Below are 18,689 nucleotides of genomic sequence, written 5' to 3'. Positions count from 1 at the left end.
ATGCAGCCACCTCTGGGGTGTGGCGCATGGGCGGTTTATACAGAGAGCCCTAGCCTGGGCTGAGATGCAGCCATCTCTGGGGTGGGGTGCAAGGGCAGTTTATACAGAGATCTCTAGCCTGGGCTGAGATGCAGCCATCTCTGGGGTGTGGCGCATGGGTGGTTTATACAGAGAGCCGTAGCCTGGGCTGAGATGCAGCCATCTCTGGGGTGGGTCGCAAGGGCGGTTTATACAGAGATCCCTAACCTGGGCTGAGATGCAGCCACCTCTGGGGTGGGGCGCATGGGCGGTTTATACAGAGAGCCCTAACCTGGGCTGAGATGCAGCCACCTCTGGGGTGCGGCACAGGGGGGTGGATATACAGGGATCCCTCACTGGGCCAAGCTGCAGCTATATCTGGGGCATAGTTCAAGCCCCCACTGTGCATGTGTACGTGTCCAGGTGATGTCATGGTCCCACCGTGAGGGGTGATGGTGAGGCCATGTGCTTGTGCAGAGCCAATTTCGTGAGGAAGAGCCCAGCCCCTCCATGCTGTTGCATGAGTCATTGTGCACATGTCATGTGATGGTCATCACAGAGCATTCGCGGGTGGGAGAGACGGAGCCGAGCCAGCAGTATCCTTGCTGCCAGTGAGTGTTTGTCTGGGCTGGCTTTGCCGTGTGCGTGTGTGTGTGTGGGGGGGTGATTTGTGCGTTGCCATTTTCTGTGTGATTCTGTGTGTTTTTCTCTGTACCCTGGTAGTGAGGGTTATTTTGTGTTTTTCTGTGTGTGATTGTGTGAGTCTGTTAGTGTTCTGTGTGTGTGTGATTTTGTGTTTGTGGGAATGCTACCCTCTGTATTGTAGTGTGTGTGATTGTATGATTGTTAGTGTTCTCTCTGTGTGATGGTGTGTGTGTGATGGTGTGTTTGTGGGAATGTTACCCTCTGTATTGTCATAGTGTGACTGTGTGTTAGGAGCATTCTCTGTATGCTGGTGTGTGTGATTATGTCATGGTGCGTGCGTCTTGTTCTGCATACCCTGGTGTGTGTGAGGCTGTGCGCCACTGTTGTTTTGCGTGCCATGATGTAGGAGGCCACGGGAGGATGTTTGTGTGCCAGTGTGTCTGAGCCGAGTTGTGGGGTGTGTGTGTGTGCACATACACACCAGCATCGGTAGGTGTCAGCTGTGCCTGAGAGTCTCCTTCCTACTACCAGTATGTGCGTGTGTGTGTGTGTTGAAAGGTGTCAAATGTGTGTGGTTTATTGGCACTGGTTGTGTGTTTTGCTGTCAGCAAGTGCGTGTTAGTGTTGTTTCCTGTGTGCAGAAAGAACAGGAAATGTCATTCATGGCTCTGGGGTGTGTGTCACATTACTGATGGGAGGGTTTGTTTCCTGAGCGTGTGACACAATGGCCAGGAGTCACTCTCCCAACTGCTGTACATCATTGTGTGCGTTTGTGCGTATTTGTGCATGTTTCCGGTGTTAAACTGAGTGGGAAGCTGTGTGTAGGTTTTCAGGAGTCAGACCCTAATCTCAGCTGTTGCATGTGTGTATTTTTGTGCGTGTTACCCTGTCTGTGTGTATATGACACTGAGCATGTGTGCGGGAGAGGTGTGTTACTCTTTGTGTGACACTGTGTGTTGTGCACAGAGACACCATGTATTGGTGTGCGTGAAGTACACTGTACTCTAGGTGTATGTCACTGTTACGCTCTTTGCATTAGTCTGTTAGGGTATGTCTATACTACCACCCTAGTTCGAACTAGGGTGGTTAATGTAGTCATACGAACTTGCAAATGAAGCCCAGGATTTGAATTTCCCGGGCTTCATTTGCATGTTGCCGGGCGCCGCCATTTTTAAATGTCCGCTAGTGCGGACTCCGTGCCCGTGGCTACACGCGGCACGAACTAGGTAGTTCGGACTAGGCTTCCTAGGAACGAGGCGTACAGATAGTTCGGAATAGGAAGCCTAGTCCGAACTACCTAGTTCGTGCTGCGTGTAGCCGCGGGCACGGAGTCCGCACTAGCGGACATTTAAAAATGGCGGCGCCCGGCAACATGCAAATGAAGCCCGGGAAATTCAAATCCCGGGCTTCATTTGCAAGTTCGTATGACTACATTAACCACCCTAGTTCGAACTAGGGTGGTAGTGTAAACATACCCTGAGTGTGCTACAATTATTGCTCGCTGTATGTGTGTGTGACATCTGTGCACATGTGCGTCTCTGCATGTGTTACACTGTGCTCCCTGTGGGACACTGTTGTGTTTTCTGCCTTACCCTATTGGTGTGGTAACAGGGTTACACTTGCTTGGTGTTTGCCATGTCTGTTCCATTTGTAGCTGCAACACTTATGGGTGTGTGTGTGTGTGTGTGTGTGTGTGTGTGTGTGTGTGTGTGTGTGTGAGAGAGAGAGAGAGAGAGAGAGAGAGAGAGAGAGAGAGAGAGAGAGAGAGAGATGTGGCCAGTGCCTGTGTGTTACACTGCACACAACACTCCTGTGTTCTCTGTGTATGTTTGTATCATGCTGTGTGTCACTGGGTGTAACTCTGAGTGGCTCTCGGGGAGGTGGCTGTCTCTGTCTCTCAGGTATCCTCTCCCCTGTGGCATCCCTGAGTCTGGGCATTGCTCTCCTGATGGGCATGGAGGGCCCTGGCCTGGCTTTAGGGGCTGCTCCTGGGGTAGAGTGACCCCTGAAGCTGGGATCATCCCTGGCAAAGGCAGCCTGTGCCAGTCATCTCATAACTTCCAGGGGTGCCTGCCCTGTGCTCCCCTCCCAGATGCCTGGGTCCCATTCCCTGTCTTGGTTTCTCCCCCAGGGGTGAGCTGTGGTGCGTGTGCGGTGCTGTACGTGTCCCTCCGGGATGGCCGTCCCTCGACTCTCCCTGCAGCGCCATCTGCCCCCGATTCCTGGCCGTGCCCTGCGGCTCCGCTCCTGGCAGGTCCTCAAGCCCCTCGCCCGTGCGGGGCTGCAGCCCACCAGCAAGGTCAGGGCATGGGGGTCAGAAAGGGGGCTGGTGAGGGGGAGGAAGGGTGGAAGGGATGGGAGAGGAAGAGGGGGGCACACACGGGGCTCTATGGGGTGGGCGCCCCCTGCTGACTCTCCCCCCTGCAGGCCGTGTACCGCCGTGCCCCCACCCGGCTGCTCTCACGACTCTGGGGGTTGCTGACGGGGCTGGCGCTGCCCCGCTGGCTGCGGCGCCCCCTGCTGGCGCTCTACGTCTGGGCCTTCTCCATCAACATGGCCGAGGCGGCAGAGGAAGATCTGAGCGGCTACCGCAGCCTTGGGGAGCTCTTCCGGCGCCCGCTCAAGCCTTGGGTGCGCCCCATCGCCTCCCATGACATGGTATGTCCTGCCCTGCTCCCCCCTCCATTGCCCATCCATGGCATGGTACATCCTGCCTTGTCCCCCCATCACCCATGGCAAGGTACATCCCACCCTGTTGTACCCCCACCCGCACCCCATTGTCCTCTCATGGGATGGTACATTCTGCCCTTCCCCCCATTGCCATCTCATGGGATGGAACATTCTGCCCTTTCCTCTCCCCCCCCCATTGCCCTCTAATGGTGTGGTATGTCCCCACCTTGTCCCCCATTTCTCTTCTATGGCATGGTATATCTCATGCTGCCTCCCTCGTCCCCCCGTGGAATGGTATATCCCACCCTTCCCCTCCAAGGCCTTACCATGGCCTGGTACATTCCCCCCTGCTCCCGTCATGGGATGGTATGTTCAGTCCCACCCCTTCACAGTATGGTTACATCCCACTCCTGCAGCACCCCCTGTAGTAGGTCTCATTTTGATTTCTCCCCACCATGGTATGGTATGCCCCACCATCCTCCCACACAAATCATGGTATGTTCCATTCCCCATGACATGGAGATCCTATTTTCCCCTTCCCCGTGTCATGGGTCTTCCCTTCCCATGAACCCCCTTTGACATGGTATGTCCCACATAGTGACAATTCATACCCATGTCCCGTCCCAAGGCCAGGGTCACAGACCCCGTCCACATGTGCCTAGTGACCTGAGCTGGCATTGGCTACAGCTCACCAGGGCCGTGCGAGCTGCTGCATGTGAGCTCTCCTACATGTGCGAGATACGGGCACGTTCCCCAGAACTTCAAGGCTCACACTTTCGCAGCCTGGCTTTTCACGAGACCTTTGCCTGTGTCTGTGCAGTGGCCCTCTCCAGAGCCTTGCCCCAGGGCCCTGGAGAGTGGGAGCCCCCCAATCAGTACCCAGCTGTTACACACGTGAATGCCTCGAACTGTCCTTGTGAGTCCCCGTGCAAAGCCATCCCCACTTCTCATCCTGTCCTGGCTGGTTGCAGGTCAGCCCGGCAGATGGCCGGATCGTGCACCTGGGCCGGGTGCGGAGGAGCCGCCTGGAGCAGGTGAAGGGCGTGACGTACTCTCTGGAGAGCTTCCTGGGGCCCCAGGACTGGAGGGGAGACGGGGGTGAGTGAGGGGCTGGGAGTGGGCTGATGTGGAGAGTTTGGGCCCAGGGTCCAATTTGGAGGGGCTGGGACAGATCCCAGGGGCCAATCTGGGAGATGAGGGGGCTATGCTGGGGGGAGGCAATCCAAGAAGGCACCGATTAACCCTTTGCTGTCTGTCTCTCCCCCCCAGGCCGAGGTTTCTCCCCACAGTGGCGCCCGGGGCACCGGCTCTATCAGTGCGTCATCTATCTGGCGCCAGGCGACTATCACCGCTTCCACTCGCCCACTGACTGGCACATCCAGCACCGCCGGCACTTTCCCGGTACGGCCCTGCCAAGGGGAGGGGAGCAGGCTGGAGGGGGTCAGATGTTACCCTGGTTGTCACTAATGCTGGGGTCTCTTCTTTCCCCCGTCCGTCCGTCTTGCTCCGTGTCTGTCCGTGGCAGGCTCCCTGATGTCGGTGAGCCCCAGCGTGGTGCGCTGGATCCCGGGGCTGTTCTGCCACAACGAGCGGGTGGTGCTGAGCGGGGAGTGGGCCCACGGCTTCTTCTCCTTCACTGCCGTGGGGGCCACCAACGTGGGCTCCATCCGCATCTACTGTGACCAGGTGGGGCTGGGGGGAGAGGGAGCTGGGAACCCAGAGAGGGCAGCCCTCTGATGTGGTGAGCGTGTGTGCTCATGGGGTTGCATGTGGGGCAGCCTGGTGGATGCGCACACACTTGTGGGATCAGACAAGGGGGGGGTCTGGTGAGTGTGTGTGTGCACTCGTGCTTGCACGTGGGGAACCTCTGGTGAATATGTGCCCACTTATGGGATTGCATGTGGGGGGGGTAGTGAGTGCACACTCCAGGGGAATCACACGTGAGGGGGGCTTGGTGAGCACACAGTCACGTGGCTTTTGTGAACCAGAGCCAACGTGGAGTGAGGGGGTGCCCGTCACCATGGTAACCCCCTTTTCTCTCTGGCAGGACCTGCGCACCAACTGTGCCCGCCACGTGCAGGGTGGCTACCACGACTGCAGCTACACAGCATGGGCGGGGCCAGCCGGGGTCCCCGCCCCTAAGGGGGCTGGCCTGGGCGAATTCAACCTGGGCTCCACCGTCGTCCTCCTTTTCCAGGGGCCCCGGCACTTTGGCTTCCGCACCAGCGCTGGGCGCAGGGTGCGGGTGGGGCAGGCGCTGGGCAGCCTGTGACACAGTAGGCAGGGAGGCATGTCCTCATTTCAGGGGGACCTCAGTGGGGGAGGCGCCCCAGATTTAGTAGGGTACAGGGAGAGGACACCGGACTTGTGAGAGAAGGGAAACCACAATTTCTGATGGGAGAACTGGACCCCTCTTTACTGAAGGGGAGTGAAGGGGTCCCCATTCCAGTGGCTGCCTCAACTTTCTCCTGGGGAACGGGGGGGCTTTAGGCTCCCCTTCACAGCCATGGAGGCAACATAGGTGGGACCCTCATCTTAGCAGGGAAGGGATTTTAGGAGGTGGGGGCACCAGGAGCCCTACTTTCAGGAGGGGATAGAGAGAGACTCCCCTCTTTCCAGTGAGGGAATATGAGGTGGCTCCATGCCCACTTTGATTCTAATGGGGAAAAGGGGGATACTTGGTTTTAAGGGGTCCCAAATTCAGAGGGGAAGGCATGGGGGGGGATCCGAATCCCCTTAATTCCCGTGAGGGATGATGTGATCCTAGATACTTTGGGATTGAAATCTGGGAGAAACTTTCGCACTGTCCTCTCTGCATCCCTCCCCACTCCATCCCTGCACCACAAGGGGGGGGCTGAGCGCCAGAGGGGCAGCATATCTCTGAAATAGAGCTTTCTATTTTCATATACAGCCTGTGTCCTGGTGTCTGTGGGGGGGGGGGGGGCTTTCCCCTCTAGGGGGCGCCAGTTCTGACCTGGCCTGGGCTAAGGGACTGGCTGGCTGCATCAGGGAGGTGAGGATGGGATTGGGGCCTTGTCCCTCTAGGGGGCGCCGTCTCCAGCCCAGAAAAGCAAACGCTGGCTGGAGTTTGTGTGTTCACTAGCACATTCACCAGGGTCGGGGCGGGGGGGGTGAGGAGGGGCTCTGGGCAGGGATCTGTGTGCAAGGGGAAAGCCGGGGGCGGGGGAGCAAAGCCCCTCCCCAGGATTGGTGCCAGGGTTGCTTGCTCTTCCCCGTCCAGTCTGTCAGGGAGCGAGAGCAAAGTGCCCAGCTCATCTGCCCTCCCCAGCCAGAGTGAGGAATGCAGCAAACTGGGCACTGTCCCCTCGCTCCCTGACAAAGGGGAACAGCCAGCAGTGTCCCCCTGCGAATCGGGGGAGGGAGGTGTTCAGCTCCCCCTCTCTACAGGGTGCTTGAGGGTTGGGAGGCTCAGGGCTGGGGCAGTCCCAGATGGGGGAGGGGGGTTCCCAGCCTGCCCCTTCCACCTGCCGGCTGATTCTGTCTCTTTCCTGTTTGGGGTGATGAGACACAATCGCACGCCAGGCACAGCCCGTTTTCCTGGCACCACCAACCCCTTCTGCTGCTTTGAATTCTGATAGCAGGAAGCCGTGCGCTGGCTTTGGTGGCACTTTCCCTTTCGGGGCGGTTCTTGGACAGACAGACCAACGCTCACAAAAACACAGTCGATTGTCTATTCCGCTCCACGCTCTTCCCAGCCGGAGTTGCACGGGGCAGGGGTGCAGGGGCACAGGCAGGGGTGCAGGTTGGCTCAGGCATAGTAGCCCCACAGGAAGAAAGCAAGGGCCATCATGACAATGGCATTGAGGTTGACAACGTGGCTCCAGGTCGGGTGCTCTGTAATGTCCGGCAGGTGCTGGGTCTCCTCAGCCTCTCTGGTCACACTTGGCTCATTTGCTGCCGTGCCCCCCAGGCTGCAGAACCAGGCCATGAAGCGCCTCAAGGAGCCCTGGGGCTGGTCTGCCGGGGGGGCTGGAGAAAGAAAGTGAGTGAACAGCGCCCCCTGCCTGCTCCCTCCCTGCCCCTTACAGCACAGCGCCCCCTGCTGAGCCCCCGCCTGCTCCCTGCAGCACAGCGCCCCCTGCTGAGCCCCTGCCTGCTCCCTGCAGCACAGCACCCCCTGCTGGCCCCCACCTGCTCCCTGCAGCACAGCGCCCCCTGCTGAGCCCCTGCCTGCTCCCTGCAGCACAGCGCCCCCTGCTGAGCCCCTCCCTGCTCCCTGCAGCACAGCACCCCCTGCTGAGCCCCCGCCTGCTCCCTGCAGCACAGTGCCCCCTGCTGAGCCCCTCCCTGCTCCCTGCAGCACAGCGCCCCCTGCTGAGCCCCTCCCTGCTCCCTGCAGCACAGCGCCCCCTGCTGAACTCCCGCCTGCTCCCTGCTGAGCCCCCGCCTGCTCCCTGCAGCACTTAGTCTTTTAGAGTCCCACCTTCCACCTCCATCACATGCTCCACAGTCCCGTTCTCGGCCACGCCCTGCTGCTGTCTCAGTTCTTTCCTCCTCCTCTCCTCATCCTCCATGTCCAGGTCCACGCGCTCCTCCTTGCTGTGACGCAGGCTGAACACCAGCCGGTGTAGCTGGGCAGTGGGGGGAGGGGATCATAGGGTGAGAACTCTTCATTGAGACACTTGGGTCCCATCCCCCATCCTGCTCTCTCCCCTAGGGGTGAATGCCCTGCAGAGCTGTCCCGGACACCTGGGTCCCTTTTCCCCTCTGTCTCTTCCCCTAGGGGTGTGTGCCCTGCGCTCCAGTCCCAGACACTTCCCCACCCTGGTCTCTCCCAGCAGGGTGAGCGCCCTGTGCAGCTGCGCTGGATGCCTGGGTCCCATCCCTCCCTCCAGCCTCCCATGGGTTGCTCACGTGCTTCTCGGGGATGGGCGGGGTGCAGAGTGAGATCCCCAGCACCAGGGTGATGCTGGCGAGGAAGAGGATGATGGCGAAGTACAGGTAGTGCACCCCACAGATGAGGCGGGGGCAGGCGCTGGGGAAGATGCAGCTGCCGGTGCCATAGGCAAATTCAGGCAGCATACGGGCCAGGCCCATCAGCAGACCCCCGACCAGTCCCCAGAATGCACCCTGTGTGGAGAAAGAGGGGGATCACAGGTACACCTAGGCCCTTGCTCCCTCCATGCCCCCCATCCTCCCATGCCTGGGTCCCCGGCTCCCTTCCACGCTCTGCTGCCCGGGTGCCTGACGCTGGCAGATCATGCCAAGGCCCCTGGGCCCCATTGGACAGTGACCTAGGCACAGCTGGGTCACTGCTCCCTGGCCACCCAGCTCTGAAGGCAGCGCAGAAGTAAGGGTGCCAATACCACGACCCTGCCAGAATGTCCTTGTGACTTCTCTGCAGCTCCCGCAGTTTGAGAAACTCTGCTCTCCCCATGAAATTGGTACAGCACAGGGCAGAAGCCCACAGAAGACCAGAGTTCATGGTCCCTGCTGCGTTTTGCATGGCTGTGAATTTGGGAGGACCCCGTTATGAGAGGTGCTGCTGCCACCCACTCATTTGAGTGTGTAGGGGTAACCTGCTTTGCCCTTGTAACTAACTCTCTTGTTTCATCCTAACCTGCACCTAGTGCGTGACAGGCTTCTCTGTGTGGCTTGGCTTTGGTGTGAGCGCGGCGGGGTAATGGCCCTGGTGGGCGTGACTGGTCCCTTGAGACAGGGAGTAACCTGAATGTTGTGTTTGGGTGTGAGTCTGCCCTGACATTAGTGCTTACACACGTGAGCCGTTCTGGACAGTGTGACCTTCCCACACTGCACCCCCTCCCCCGCTCCTCCTCCCCTTTCTTTCCATTGCCGGACACGTGGGTCCCTCATTCCACCAGCCCCTCCTTGCCCTCCCCGGACACCTGGGCCCCTCATACCAACAGCCCCTCCTCCCCCCCCCCGGACACCTGGGTCCCTCATTCCACCAGCCCCTCCTCGCCCTCCCCGGACACCTGGGTCCCTCATTCCACCAGCCCCTCCTCGCCCTCCCCGGACACCTGGGTCCCTCATTCCACCAGCCCCTCCTCGCCCTCCCCGGACACCTGGGTCCCTCATTCCACCAGCCCCTCCTCACCCTCCCCGGACACCTGGGTCCCTCATTCCACCAGCCCCTCCTCGCCCTCCCCGGACACATAGGTCCCCTGGCACTCACAGGCTCGTTGACCCTCTTGACAAAGACGGCGAGGAAGAAGACAGCAGCGATGGGTGGTGCCAGGTAGCTGGCAATGGCCTGGATGTAATCAAAGAGCTGCCCGCTCTGCGCGGCCTGCACCACTGGGATCCATGCAATGCTGACGGCCACGATGCACAGAATCCACACCCTGCCCAGAGACCACGGTGAGAGGCAGGGACACGGCTGGGCCCACAGCAGCCTTAGGGGCATCACACTCCCTGCAGCACAGCGCCCTTAGTGCGTCCTCACCTGCCCACAATCAGCAGCTCCTTGGTCCGGGCCTGGGGCCGCAGGCGGTTGTAGATGTCCATGGTGAACAAGGTGCTGCTGCTATTGAAGATGGAGGCCAAGGAGCTCATCAGGGCAGCCAACATCACGGCCAGCATCAACCCCCGCAGACCTGTAGGGGGCAACTGGGAGTCATACGGCCCCTCCCTGCCGCACAGCGCCCCCTGCTGAGCCCCCCGTCTGCTCCCTGCCACACAGCGCCCCCTGCTGAGCCTCTGTCTGCTCCCTGCAGCACAGTGCCCCCTCCTGAGCACCCTGCCTGCTCCCTGCAGCACAGCGCCCCCTGCTGAGCCCCCGTCTGCTCCCTGCAGCACAGCGCCCCCTGCTGAGCCTCTGCCTGCTCCCTGCAGCACAGTGCCCCCTCCTGAGCACCCTGCCTGCTCCCTGCAGCACAGCGCCCCCTGCTGAGCCCCCGTCTGCTCCCTGCAGCACAGCGCCCCCTGCTGAGCCTCTGCCTGCTCCCTGCAGCACAGTGCCCCCTCCTGAGCACCCTGCCTGCTCCCTGCAGCACAGCGCCCCCTGCTGAGCCCCCGTCTGCTCCCTGCAGCACAGCGCCCCCTGCTGAGCCTCTGCCTGCTCCCTGCAGCACAGTGCCCCCTCCTGAGCACCCTGCCTGCTCCCTGCAGCACAGCGCCCCCTGCTGAGCCTCTGCCTGCTCCCTGCAGCACAGCGCCCCCTGCTGAGCCTCTGCCTGCTCCCTGCAGCACAGTGCCCCCTCCTGAGCACCCTGCCTGCTCCCTGCAGCACAGTGCCCCCTGCTGAGCCCCCGTCTGCTCCCTGCAGCACAGCGCCCCCTGCTGAGCACCCTGTCTGCTCCCTGCAGCACAGCGCCCCCTGCTGAGCCTCTGCCTGCTCCCTGCAGCACAGTGCCCCCTCCTGAGCACCCTGCCTGCTCCCTGCAGCACAGCGCCCCCTGCTGAGCCCCCGTCTGCTCCCTGCAGCACAGTGCCCCCTGCTGAGTCCCTGCCTGCTCCCACAGCACAGTGCCCCTGCTTGGTCCCCATCTGCTCCCTGCAGCACAGTGCCCCCTGCTGAGCCCTCCCCACTGCTCCCTGCAGCACAGCGCCCCCTGCTGAGCCCCTCCCTGCTCCCTACAGCACAGCGTCCCCTGCTGAGCCCCCCCTGCTCCCTGCAGCACAGCACCCCCTGCTGAGCCCCCGGCCTGCTCCCTGCAGCACAGCGCCCCCTAGCAATGCACTAGCACATTGGATGCCAGTGCCCACCGTTTACCGGCAGGCATGAGCTCCACCACCAGCTTGGGGTAGGCGATGTTGGAGCAGCCAACTTCAGTTCCACAGATTCGCTTGCATTCCTCTGGCACCACACATGCCACCTCGTCTGCAGAGAAAATGGGGTCATCAAGGGGGAGCAGGGCCGGAGGCAGGGGCCTGGGGTCTCATCAGCAGGGAGCAGCAGAGCCCAGCTGTCCGGTCCCCTGGTGAGGCTGGGGGGCACTGTACCTGCATAGAGGATGCGGCTGATCATGCCGGGCATCACCATGAGGAACATTGGCAGCAGCTTCAGGTACCCGCAGAGGATGCAGCCAGCTTTGACGTGTGTCAGGCTCTTGCCTGCCAGGCAACGCTGCACAATCACCTGTGAGCAGGGAATGCCCCAGTGAAAGGCCCCTATGCCCTGAGCCAGCCACGGGGAGATGGCACCCGCAGAGGGAAATGGCCCCAGGCCCTATCCCCCATACACCTGAGCTTGCTAATCCCCACGACTGGAGCCGGATCCCTAGAAGAGGAAAAGCCTCAGGTTCCATCCTCTAAGCCCCGAACCAACCAGTCCCCTGCCCTGGGGCTGAATTGGGGCTGGCACTCCCAGAGGGGAAGGCCCCAGGCCCCACTCCCTACTCCATACCTGGTCGCTGCACCAGTACCAGGTGGAGATGATGGTGAGGCCGAAGATGAGCGCTGGCCAGGGGAGGTCTCCGGTCAGGGGGTCGCGGAAGAGGTGGAAGGCATCAGGGCGGGGCTGGTAGCAGTTGGCGGAGATGTTGTACTGGGCCGGGGCGAGGGAGAGGGTCTTGTTGGGAAGGGCCATCATGTACTTGTTATAGAGGCCCTGGTAGCCTCCCACCTCGTAGAACGCTGCAAAGCAACCAGCAGGGACCAGAGGTGACAAGTGCCTCACATCTGGGAGGGGCCGGGGCTGGAGACCCTGCGAGCACCCCCCTCCCCAATAGCCAGCGCTCCTGCCTCCTCCTTACAGCGCCCCCTGCTGCGGCTGGAGTCACCAGTGCCCCCTAGAGCCAGCTCCCCACCTGCTCCTTTTAGCACCCCCTGCTGGCATGGGAGTCCCTGGGAACCTGTCTCCTACAGCACCCCCTGTAGGTGTTGGAGTCACTAGAAAAAACTACCCTTTACAGCACCCCCTGCTGGCTCTGAAGTCACAGGTGTCCCTCCGCAGAGCCAGCACCCCACCTTGCGCCCTTCAGCGCCCCCTGCAGGGGCTGCAGTAGCTCCTGCCCACAGCCAGCTCCCCCCATCCTGCCCCTTACAGTGCCACCTGCTGGAGTCACTGGGAACCTGCTCCCTACAGCACCCCCTGCAGGGGCTTGAGTCCCCGGGAGCACCCACCCCTGACAGCAGGTACCACCCACCCCACAGTGCCCCTATTGGGACTGGAGTCCCTGGGATCCCTTCCCCCTTCCCTGCTCCCTACAGCACCCCCTGCTGGGACTAGAGGCCCCAGACACTTCCTTTCAGCTGCAGTCCCTGCCCCTGCCCCTGCCCCTGCCCCTGCCCAAAGGGTGGGGGTCTCACTCACCAAAGCCCATGAGGATGAAGGCTCCGCCAATGATGACGAAGGTTTGCACGGTATCGGTGTACATCAGGGCTGCCAGCCCCCCTGGGACAGCAAGAATGGGTGGGGTGACACAGCACTCACCTGCCCCCCCCCCCCGCAGCCCCTAGACCCCCATCTCCTGGGCCCCCAGCCCAGACACAGCCCCGTTACCTGTCACCGTGTAGATGGTGGTAATTATGAGCAGGGCAATGACAGCCACGTAGATATCCCAGCCCAGAGCCTGCTGGATAAAAACAGCCCCCGAGAACATGTCCACCTACAGGGGGCGGTAGAGGGTGGGCGGGGGGTCAGCACCAGGCTGAGGTCCACAGCACCCCCTGCTGGGAGAAGCTGGGAGCACTGCCCACAGCCCGGCTGCCTGCCCCACTCCCCCCAGCCCGCCCCAGCTGGGAGGAGGGTTAACGACCTACTGAGATTTTAGTGAAGATGTAGAGAAAGAGGGAGAGGACGGAGAGATAGATCCGGATTCGCCGCCCCCCGAATCGCTTCTTCAGGTACTGGGGCATCGTGATCACCTGCAGGGGAAGGCAGAACACACTGGAGCCCAGGTGACCTGGTTCCCAGCCCCTCCCCCCCACTTCAACCCATTAGAGCCCTTTGCCCCCCACTGCCCCCAAGCCAGGGACAGAACCCAGGCGTCCAGCTCCCTGCCCCACCCTGGCCGGCAGGAGGCTCACCCCAGCAGTGAGGTAGACAGGGACGAAGAGCCATCCGAGGAGGAGGACCACGAAGAGAGCCTGGAGGGGAGACCGGAGAGGGTCAGGGAGGAGCAGCCCCACAGAGGGGAGGGCTAGGGAGGGGGTTACGGGCACAGGGAGCTGCTTACGTTCCACTCGAAGCCGGCCACAGCCAGGCCGTTGGCCGCCCCGGTGCCAGCCAGACCCACAAAGTGCCCACTGCCGATGTTACTGGCAAAGAGAGACGCGCCCACCTGCAGCACAGCACAAGGGAGAGACTGGCCTATGGAGAGAGGCCCCAGAGCACACCCCCCTAATAGCAACCCCTGCCCCCAGGCACTGTCCCCTAGCCCCAGCCCTGCCCCCAGCCCTTCCCCCTAACCGCAGCCCTGCCCCCCAGCACTGTCCCCTAATCCCAGCCCTGCCCCTGAGCACTGTCTCCTAACCCCAGCCCTTCCCCCTAACTGCAGCCCTGCCCCCCAGGCACTGCCCCCTAATTCAGCCCTGCCCTGGGCACTGCCCCCTAACTCCAGTCCTGCCCCTGGACACTGCCCCCAAAACCAACCCCCAGCACCCAACCTGTCATCCCCCTGATGGCAAGCCCTTACCCCCAGTCTCATCCCAGCTGCTGCTCCAGTCCTGTATGAACCCCCTTCTGTAATCCCAGCTCTGACTCCAGCCCCATATGTTCGGGGAATCCCTCACACATCCCCCTGGGTGCTGCCTCTTTGTCTCTCTGTCTATCTTCCCGCCCCACTGCAGCACTCACCGGCCACCAGACCATGTTTCTACCCGCCAGGAAGTAGCCCCCGATGCTGCCCCGGTTGGTGCGGCGCATAGACTGTGGGGGCAAGAGCAGGAGAAGGGGGTTTTCCAGGGCCTGCCTGTTTGCGCTTTTCCACCAGCTCCGGGGAGACCCTGCCAGCCTTGTATCCCTGGGTGACTGGACGGGGGCTCAGCGACTCAGGGCTCCTACGGCCAGACAGGCGCCTTGTAGCCGTCTCGCCCGACTTCCACATATTAGAGCTATTAGAGCCACAGCCCGCCGTGCCGGCAATGGAGAATCAGCCACAGCCCTGGAGCAGTTGTTCCAATGGCTGATTCCACCCCCGTCTAGAAACGTAGCCCTCATTTCCCGGCTGAACGTGTCTAGTTTCATCTTCCAGCCACTGGGTCGTGTCAGACCTTCTGAAGAGCCCATGATGCCTTATTGGGTCTCCCCACAGGTGCTCACAGACTGTGAGTAGATCACCCCCTTCACCGGCTCTTCTTTAAGCTAAATAGACTGACTGGCTTCACTCACGAGGAGGCAGGCTGTCCAAGGAGAAGGTGTGATCGGCCTTCGGAACTCCCCACCACTAGACGTTGTGGGGGCCAAGATCGAAAGCAGGACCGGCTATTTCAGTGGCTGAAACTAGCCAGCGTGAGTGGCACAGCTCCAGCTGCAGGGCTGCTGGGTCCCTACCAGAGACCCGGTTGAGAATGGATGTATCTCGTGGGACTGAGGGGGAGGGTCTGACACTTTCCTTTGCCGGAGACTGGGGTAGGTGGGCCTCGGTTGGGAGCCAGCCTGGCGTGGAGTGAGTTATCCCATTGGAGTGGCGGCGTTTTGCCTGAGTGATTCTGGTGTGTCCCACGTGTGTGTCTTGGTCATGTATTGCAGCAAGCTAAGGTGTCCCCAGGATGGGAGGAGGGGGGAGGATCCTGATTGGATGGGTAGAGACGGGGCCCATGGGTGGAGGGGCCACAGTGACTTATTAATGCCAAGGGGCGGGGGCCGAGGGACTACGTGCAGCCAGGCAATGCAGGGGGCGCACACGATACATTGCTTCTCCCTGACTAATCTACTAATCTGTTGACATTTACACCTCATTACAGACCCCATACGCATTCCTGGACCATGTACTTCCTAGTAATAATTAACACCCTCTTCCCCTGTCCCTGGCCAATCAGGAGCTGAGCTCAACCAGCTGAGAATAGAAGAGAGGAAAAAAACAACCCTACAACCAGACCCCACCCGTCCTTCCACTGTGAGATGTGTCCCTCCTGGGGGGAGGGGGAGCAGAGGGTGCTGTAATGGGCAAAAGGGGCAAAGATGTCTTGTGGATGGTGGGGCAAGGACAGTCCCATTCCAGAGCCAACGGGGTGGGTTCTAGGTACATCAACCATGCCAGTGACTCATGTTCTAGGCACATCAATCACAGGAGACAGTTGGGTTCTAGGGCCCAGCTCAGTGAAAGGACTCAGGCGCTGTGGTGCTTAACATGGGGTGGCCTAACGTGTAAGAACAGCACTGGGCCAATCCTGGGATCCCCCAAGACTGAGCTGGGCACTAGTCTCCCTATATAATCAATGGGGCGAGCCTTAGAAAGGGAACCACAAATACCAGAGTGCTCATGGGGAACCAGCTGAGCCAGCCTATGGGACAGGTGGATAGAGGGTTGTCTAGAGGGCTTGAGAGAGGGGTGCGTATAGGGCTGGGTGATAGCTAGATAGAGGGGTGTATAGGGATGGATGGATCAACAGGGGATGTGTATAGGGATGGGTGGCTAGTTATGGGGGGGTGTATGGAGAAGGATGGATGGATGGGTCACTAGAGGGGTGTGTATAGAAAGGGTGGTTAGATTGGGGATGGATGGATAGAAGGGTGTAGCGGGCTTAGGTGGATGGATAGAGGGGTGTGTAGGGGATGGGCAGATGAATAGACGGGTATGTAGGGGATAGATTGATAGAAGGGTACTAGAGCAGCAGTGCACAACCCGAGGGCTGCCCTCCGGGCGGGTTGCAGCACCTTGAGCCAGGCCGGCTGGTATTTTCTTTTCCTGGCTCGGCACCCGTACACACAGCGGGGTTGGGGGCAGGAGCGGAGCAGCAATTAAAGGGGCCACGCTTTTTTTTTTTTTTGCTCAATGAAAATTTTTCCAGACCCCTTTTATTGGATCTGGGGGTCAGGAATGCAAAAAGGTTGCGCACCCCTGGCACAGAGGATGGGTGGATCGAGGGATGGAGGCCACAGGGGATGGGTGGATAGAGCGATGGAGGCCATAGGGGATGGGTGGATGGCTAGAGGGGTGCATAGGGGATGGGTGAACATCCTTGATTCAAGTTCTGAGTCTAATTTGGGGGTGGTTAGTTCTGGTTCTGGGTCCAGGTCTCTGCCTGGTGGTTCTGGGTCCCAGAAGTGTGAACTGGGTCTCTAGCTGCCCCACAGGCCTTCCCCTGGTGCCCAGTGTGTGGGGGCAGAGGGGTCTGGGGCAAAGGGCCAGGCACCTACCCAGAGCCCCACGCCGATGACCAGGACGAAGTAGCCCACGATGACGCTGATGTCGGCAGCGTTGTTGATGGTGGCCCGGGGCTGCGGCAGCTCCTCCATCCTGTCTCTCTCCCTGCACCCAAATGACACTGCCTGGAAGGGTCCCCGGGGGCCAGCCCGGCCGGTTAATAGCAAACCCGGTCATGGGGCTGGATGTGCGATTAACCAGCCCAGGGACTGCTGGGAAGGGCGAATAGCGACTCCCAGCCCCGCCCAGAGTCCTGGCTCCCAGTCCCACTGTCCTGCCGGGCACCGGCTCTGGGCTGAGCCACCGTGGGCCAGGGGCTCCTGTCAGCGCCGGGCATTCGCCTTGTCCCCTCCTTCCCTGGCTGTCTCTGCCCTGCCATTCCTGGGCAGTGGGTGCAGCCGAACCTCGGTTCGGAGCTGGCTGGGGCCCTCCCGGCCTAGGAGCAGCAGAGAGGCTGGGCTGAGCCAGGCAGAATCCTGCCCTGCAGGTGAGGGGCCCTGCTAGCCTGCGCCCCTAGGGGATGGGCAGGGCTCCTGGCAGGGAAAGGGGGGGCTGTTGTCACAGGGCAAAGGGGAGTCAGGAGCGGCAGGAGGGCTGCAGATCCATGTTTCTTCCACTTCATCTGTCCCTTACAGACCCACCTACATGTCTGCCCATCTCCCCACACCTCTGCACCTTCCCCTCATGAACCAACCGCCCATCCCCCATCCCCCCACAGAGCCAACCGCCCATCCCTCCTCCATCCCCCCACAGAGCCAACCGCCCATCCCCCGCCATCCCCCCACAGAGCCAACCGCCCATCCCCCTTCATCCCCCCACAGAGCCAACTGCCCATCCCCCTCCATCCCCCCACAGAGCCAACTGCCCATCCCCCTCCATCCCCCCACAGAGCCAACCGCCCATCCCCCTCCATCCCCCCACAGAGCCAACCGCCCATCCCTCCTCCATCCCCCACAGAGCCAACCGCCCATCCCCCTCCATTCCCCCACAGAGCCAACCGCCCATCCCTCCTCCATCCCCCCACAGAGCCAACCGCCCATCCCTCCTCCATCCCCCCACAGAGCCAACCGCCCATCCCCCACCATCCCCCCACAGAGCCAACCGCCCATCCCCCTCCATCCCCCCACAGAGCCAACCACCCATCCCTCTCCATCCCCCCACAGAGCCAACCGCCCATCCCTCCTCCATCCCCCCACAGAGCCAAATGCCCATCATGCCCCCATCCCCCTACAGAACCAACCGCCCATCCCTCCTCCATCCCCCACAGAGCCAACCGCCCATCCCCCGCCATCCCCCCACAGAGCCAACCGCCCATCCCTCCTCCATCCCCCCACAGAGCCAACCGCCCATCCCCCGCCATCCCCCCACAGAGCCAACCGCCCATCCCCCTCCATCCCCCCACAGAGCCAACCACCCATCCCTCTCCATCCCCCCACAGAGCCAACCGCCCATCCCTCCTCCATCCCCCCACAGAGCCAAATACCCATCATGCCCCCATCCCCCTACAGAACCAACCGCCCATCATGCCCCCACCCCCCACACAGAGCCAACCCCCCATCCACCCTCTATCCCCACAGAGCCAGCTGCCCATCCATCCATCATTTCTTTGTCTCTGTGATGGGGTGTTTACTGATGCGCCCTCTAATTTTTCCCATGCATGTGTGGAATGAATTTTGTAATGTGCACCAATGTGGGGGCGATGTATGATGGGGGTAGGGCTGAGGGGTTTGGAGTGTGGGAGGGGGCTCGGGGTTGGGGCAGGGGGTTGGGAGGGGGAGGGCTCCAGCTGCGGGTGCTGGGTCTGGGGTGGTGCTGTGAATGAGAGGCTGGGGTGAAACCTGTCTCAATGCTGCAGCCGGGAAAGGGGCGGCCCCCATCCTTCTCTCTCTGCAGCAGCACCAGGGCTGTGGGGGCAAGTCTCTCCCTGCCTGAGCGCCTGCAGGGCCCTTCATGGGCTGCTGCATGAGTGCACAGCTTAGAGGGAACTTTAGTGTTCACCCCAGACCAGAGAGGAAGGGGTTAATGGAGGCCAGCAGCCATGGAGGGGAGTGTTCCACGCAGCCTAGCCTGTGTAGGAAGCAGCCAATTGGTGGGAGGCTGCATGGAACAGCCAATCAAGGC

At 61.2% G+C, this 18,689-nt stretch overlaps 2 protein-coding genes across 5 annotated transcripts; one reads left to right on the top strand and one right to left on the bottom strand.

The window, feature by feature from the left end:
• Window positions 1-53: 53 nt before the first annotated feature.
• On the top strand, window positions 54-7,579 carry LOC102463922 (phosphatidylserine decarboxylase proenzyme, mitochondrial-like). 3 transcript variants are annotated; one of them, XM_075929081.1, is made up of 7 exons: window positions 54-631; window positions 2,784-2,962; window positions 3,091-3,321; window positions 4,305-4,431; window positions 4,603-4,734; window positions 4,859-5,019; window positions 5,381-7,579. In XM_075929081.1, the coding sequence occupies exons 2-7, from the start codon at window positions 2,840-2,842 to the stop codon at window positions 5,603-5,605; spliced, it is 999 nt and encodes a 332-aa protein (XP_075785196.1). In that variant the 5' UTR covers window positions 54-631; window positions 2,784-2,839; the 3' UTR covers window positions 5,606-7,579. The 3 variants fall into 3 exon arrangements, with proteins under 3 accessions (XP_075785196.1, XP_075785195.1, XP_006131422.2); XM_075929080.1 differs by having other exon boundaries at window positions 54-629; window positions 2,795-2,962; window positions 5,381-7,578; XM_006131360.4 differs by lacking the exon at window positions 54-631 and having other exon boundaries at window positions 2,440-2,962.
• Window positions 7,012-16,713, bottom strand: SLC5A2 (solute carrier family 5 member 2). Of its 2 annotated transcripts, XM_075928954.1 has the most exons (15): window positions 16,562-16,713; window positions 14,057-14,128; window positions 13,437-13,541; window positions 13,288-13,347; window positions 13,021-13,125; window positions 12,761-12,866; window positions 12,572-12,652; window positions 11,663-11,892; window positions 11,260-11,395; window positions 11,030-11,137; window positions 9,761-9,911; window positions 9,491-9,659; window positions 8,209-8,424; window positions 7,778-7,925; window positions 7,012-7,323 (listed from the first exon to the last, which is right to left on the bottom strand). In XM_075928954.1, the coding sequence occupies exons 1-15, from the start codon at window positions 16,658-16,660 to the stop codon at window positions 7,103-7,105; spliced, it is 2,007 nt and encodes a 668-aa protein (XP_075785069.1). In that variant the 5' UTR covers window positions 16,661-16,713; the 3' UTR covers window positions 7,012-7,102. The 2 variants fall into 2 exon arrangements, with proteins under 2 accessions (XP_075785069.1, XP_075785070.1); XM_075928955.1 differs by lacking the exon at window positions 8,209-8,424.
• Between the last annotated feature and the right edge of the window lie 1,976 nt (window positions 16,714-18,689).

This window comes from Pelodiscus sinensis, chromosome 4 (assembly GCF_049634645.1).
Source record: "Pelodiscus sinensis isolate JC-2024 chromosome 4, ASM4963464v1, whole genome shotgun sequence".
Classification (NCBI taxonomy): Eukaryota; Metazoa; Chordata; order Testudines; family Trionychidae; genus Pelodiscus; species Pelodiscus sinensis.
The sequence above is the reverse complement of the archived record's forward strand: the minus strand, read 5'-3'. Positions and strand labels throughout refer to the sequence as shown.

Bases quoted from the DNA above. Each gene is read 5' to 3' on its own strand.
- SLC5A2 (XM_075928954.1), bottom strand. From the start codon at position 16,660: ATGGAGGAGCTGCCGCAGCCCCGGGCCACCATCAACAACGCTGCCGAC. The intron at 8,425-9,490 runs GTGAGTGCCAGG...TTCTCCACACAG, and splicing joins TCAAGAGGGTCAACGAGCCT to GGTGCATTCTGGGGACTGGT. The intron at 7,926-8,208 runs GTGAGCAACCCA...CCCACTGCCCAG, and splicing joins CGCCCATCCCCGAGAAGCAC to CTACACCGGCTGGTGTTCAG.
- LOC102463922 (XM_075929081.1), top strand. From the start codon at position 2,840: ATGGCCGTCCCTCGACTCTCCCTGCAGCGCCATCTGCCCCCGATTCCT. The intron at 2,963-3,090 runs GTCAGGGCATGG...TCCCCCCTGCAG, and splicing joins GGCTGCAGCCCACCAGCAAG to GCCGTGTACCGCCGTGCCCC. The intron at 4,735-4,858 runs GTACGGCCCTGC...TGTCCGTGGCAG, and splicing joins GCACCGCCGGCACTTTCCCG to GCTCCCTGATGTCGGTGAGC.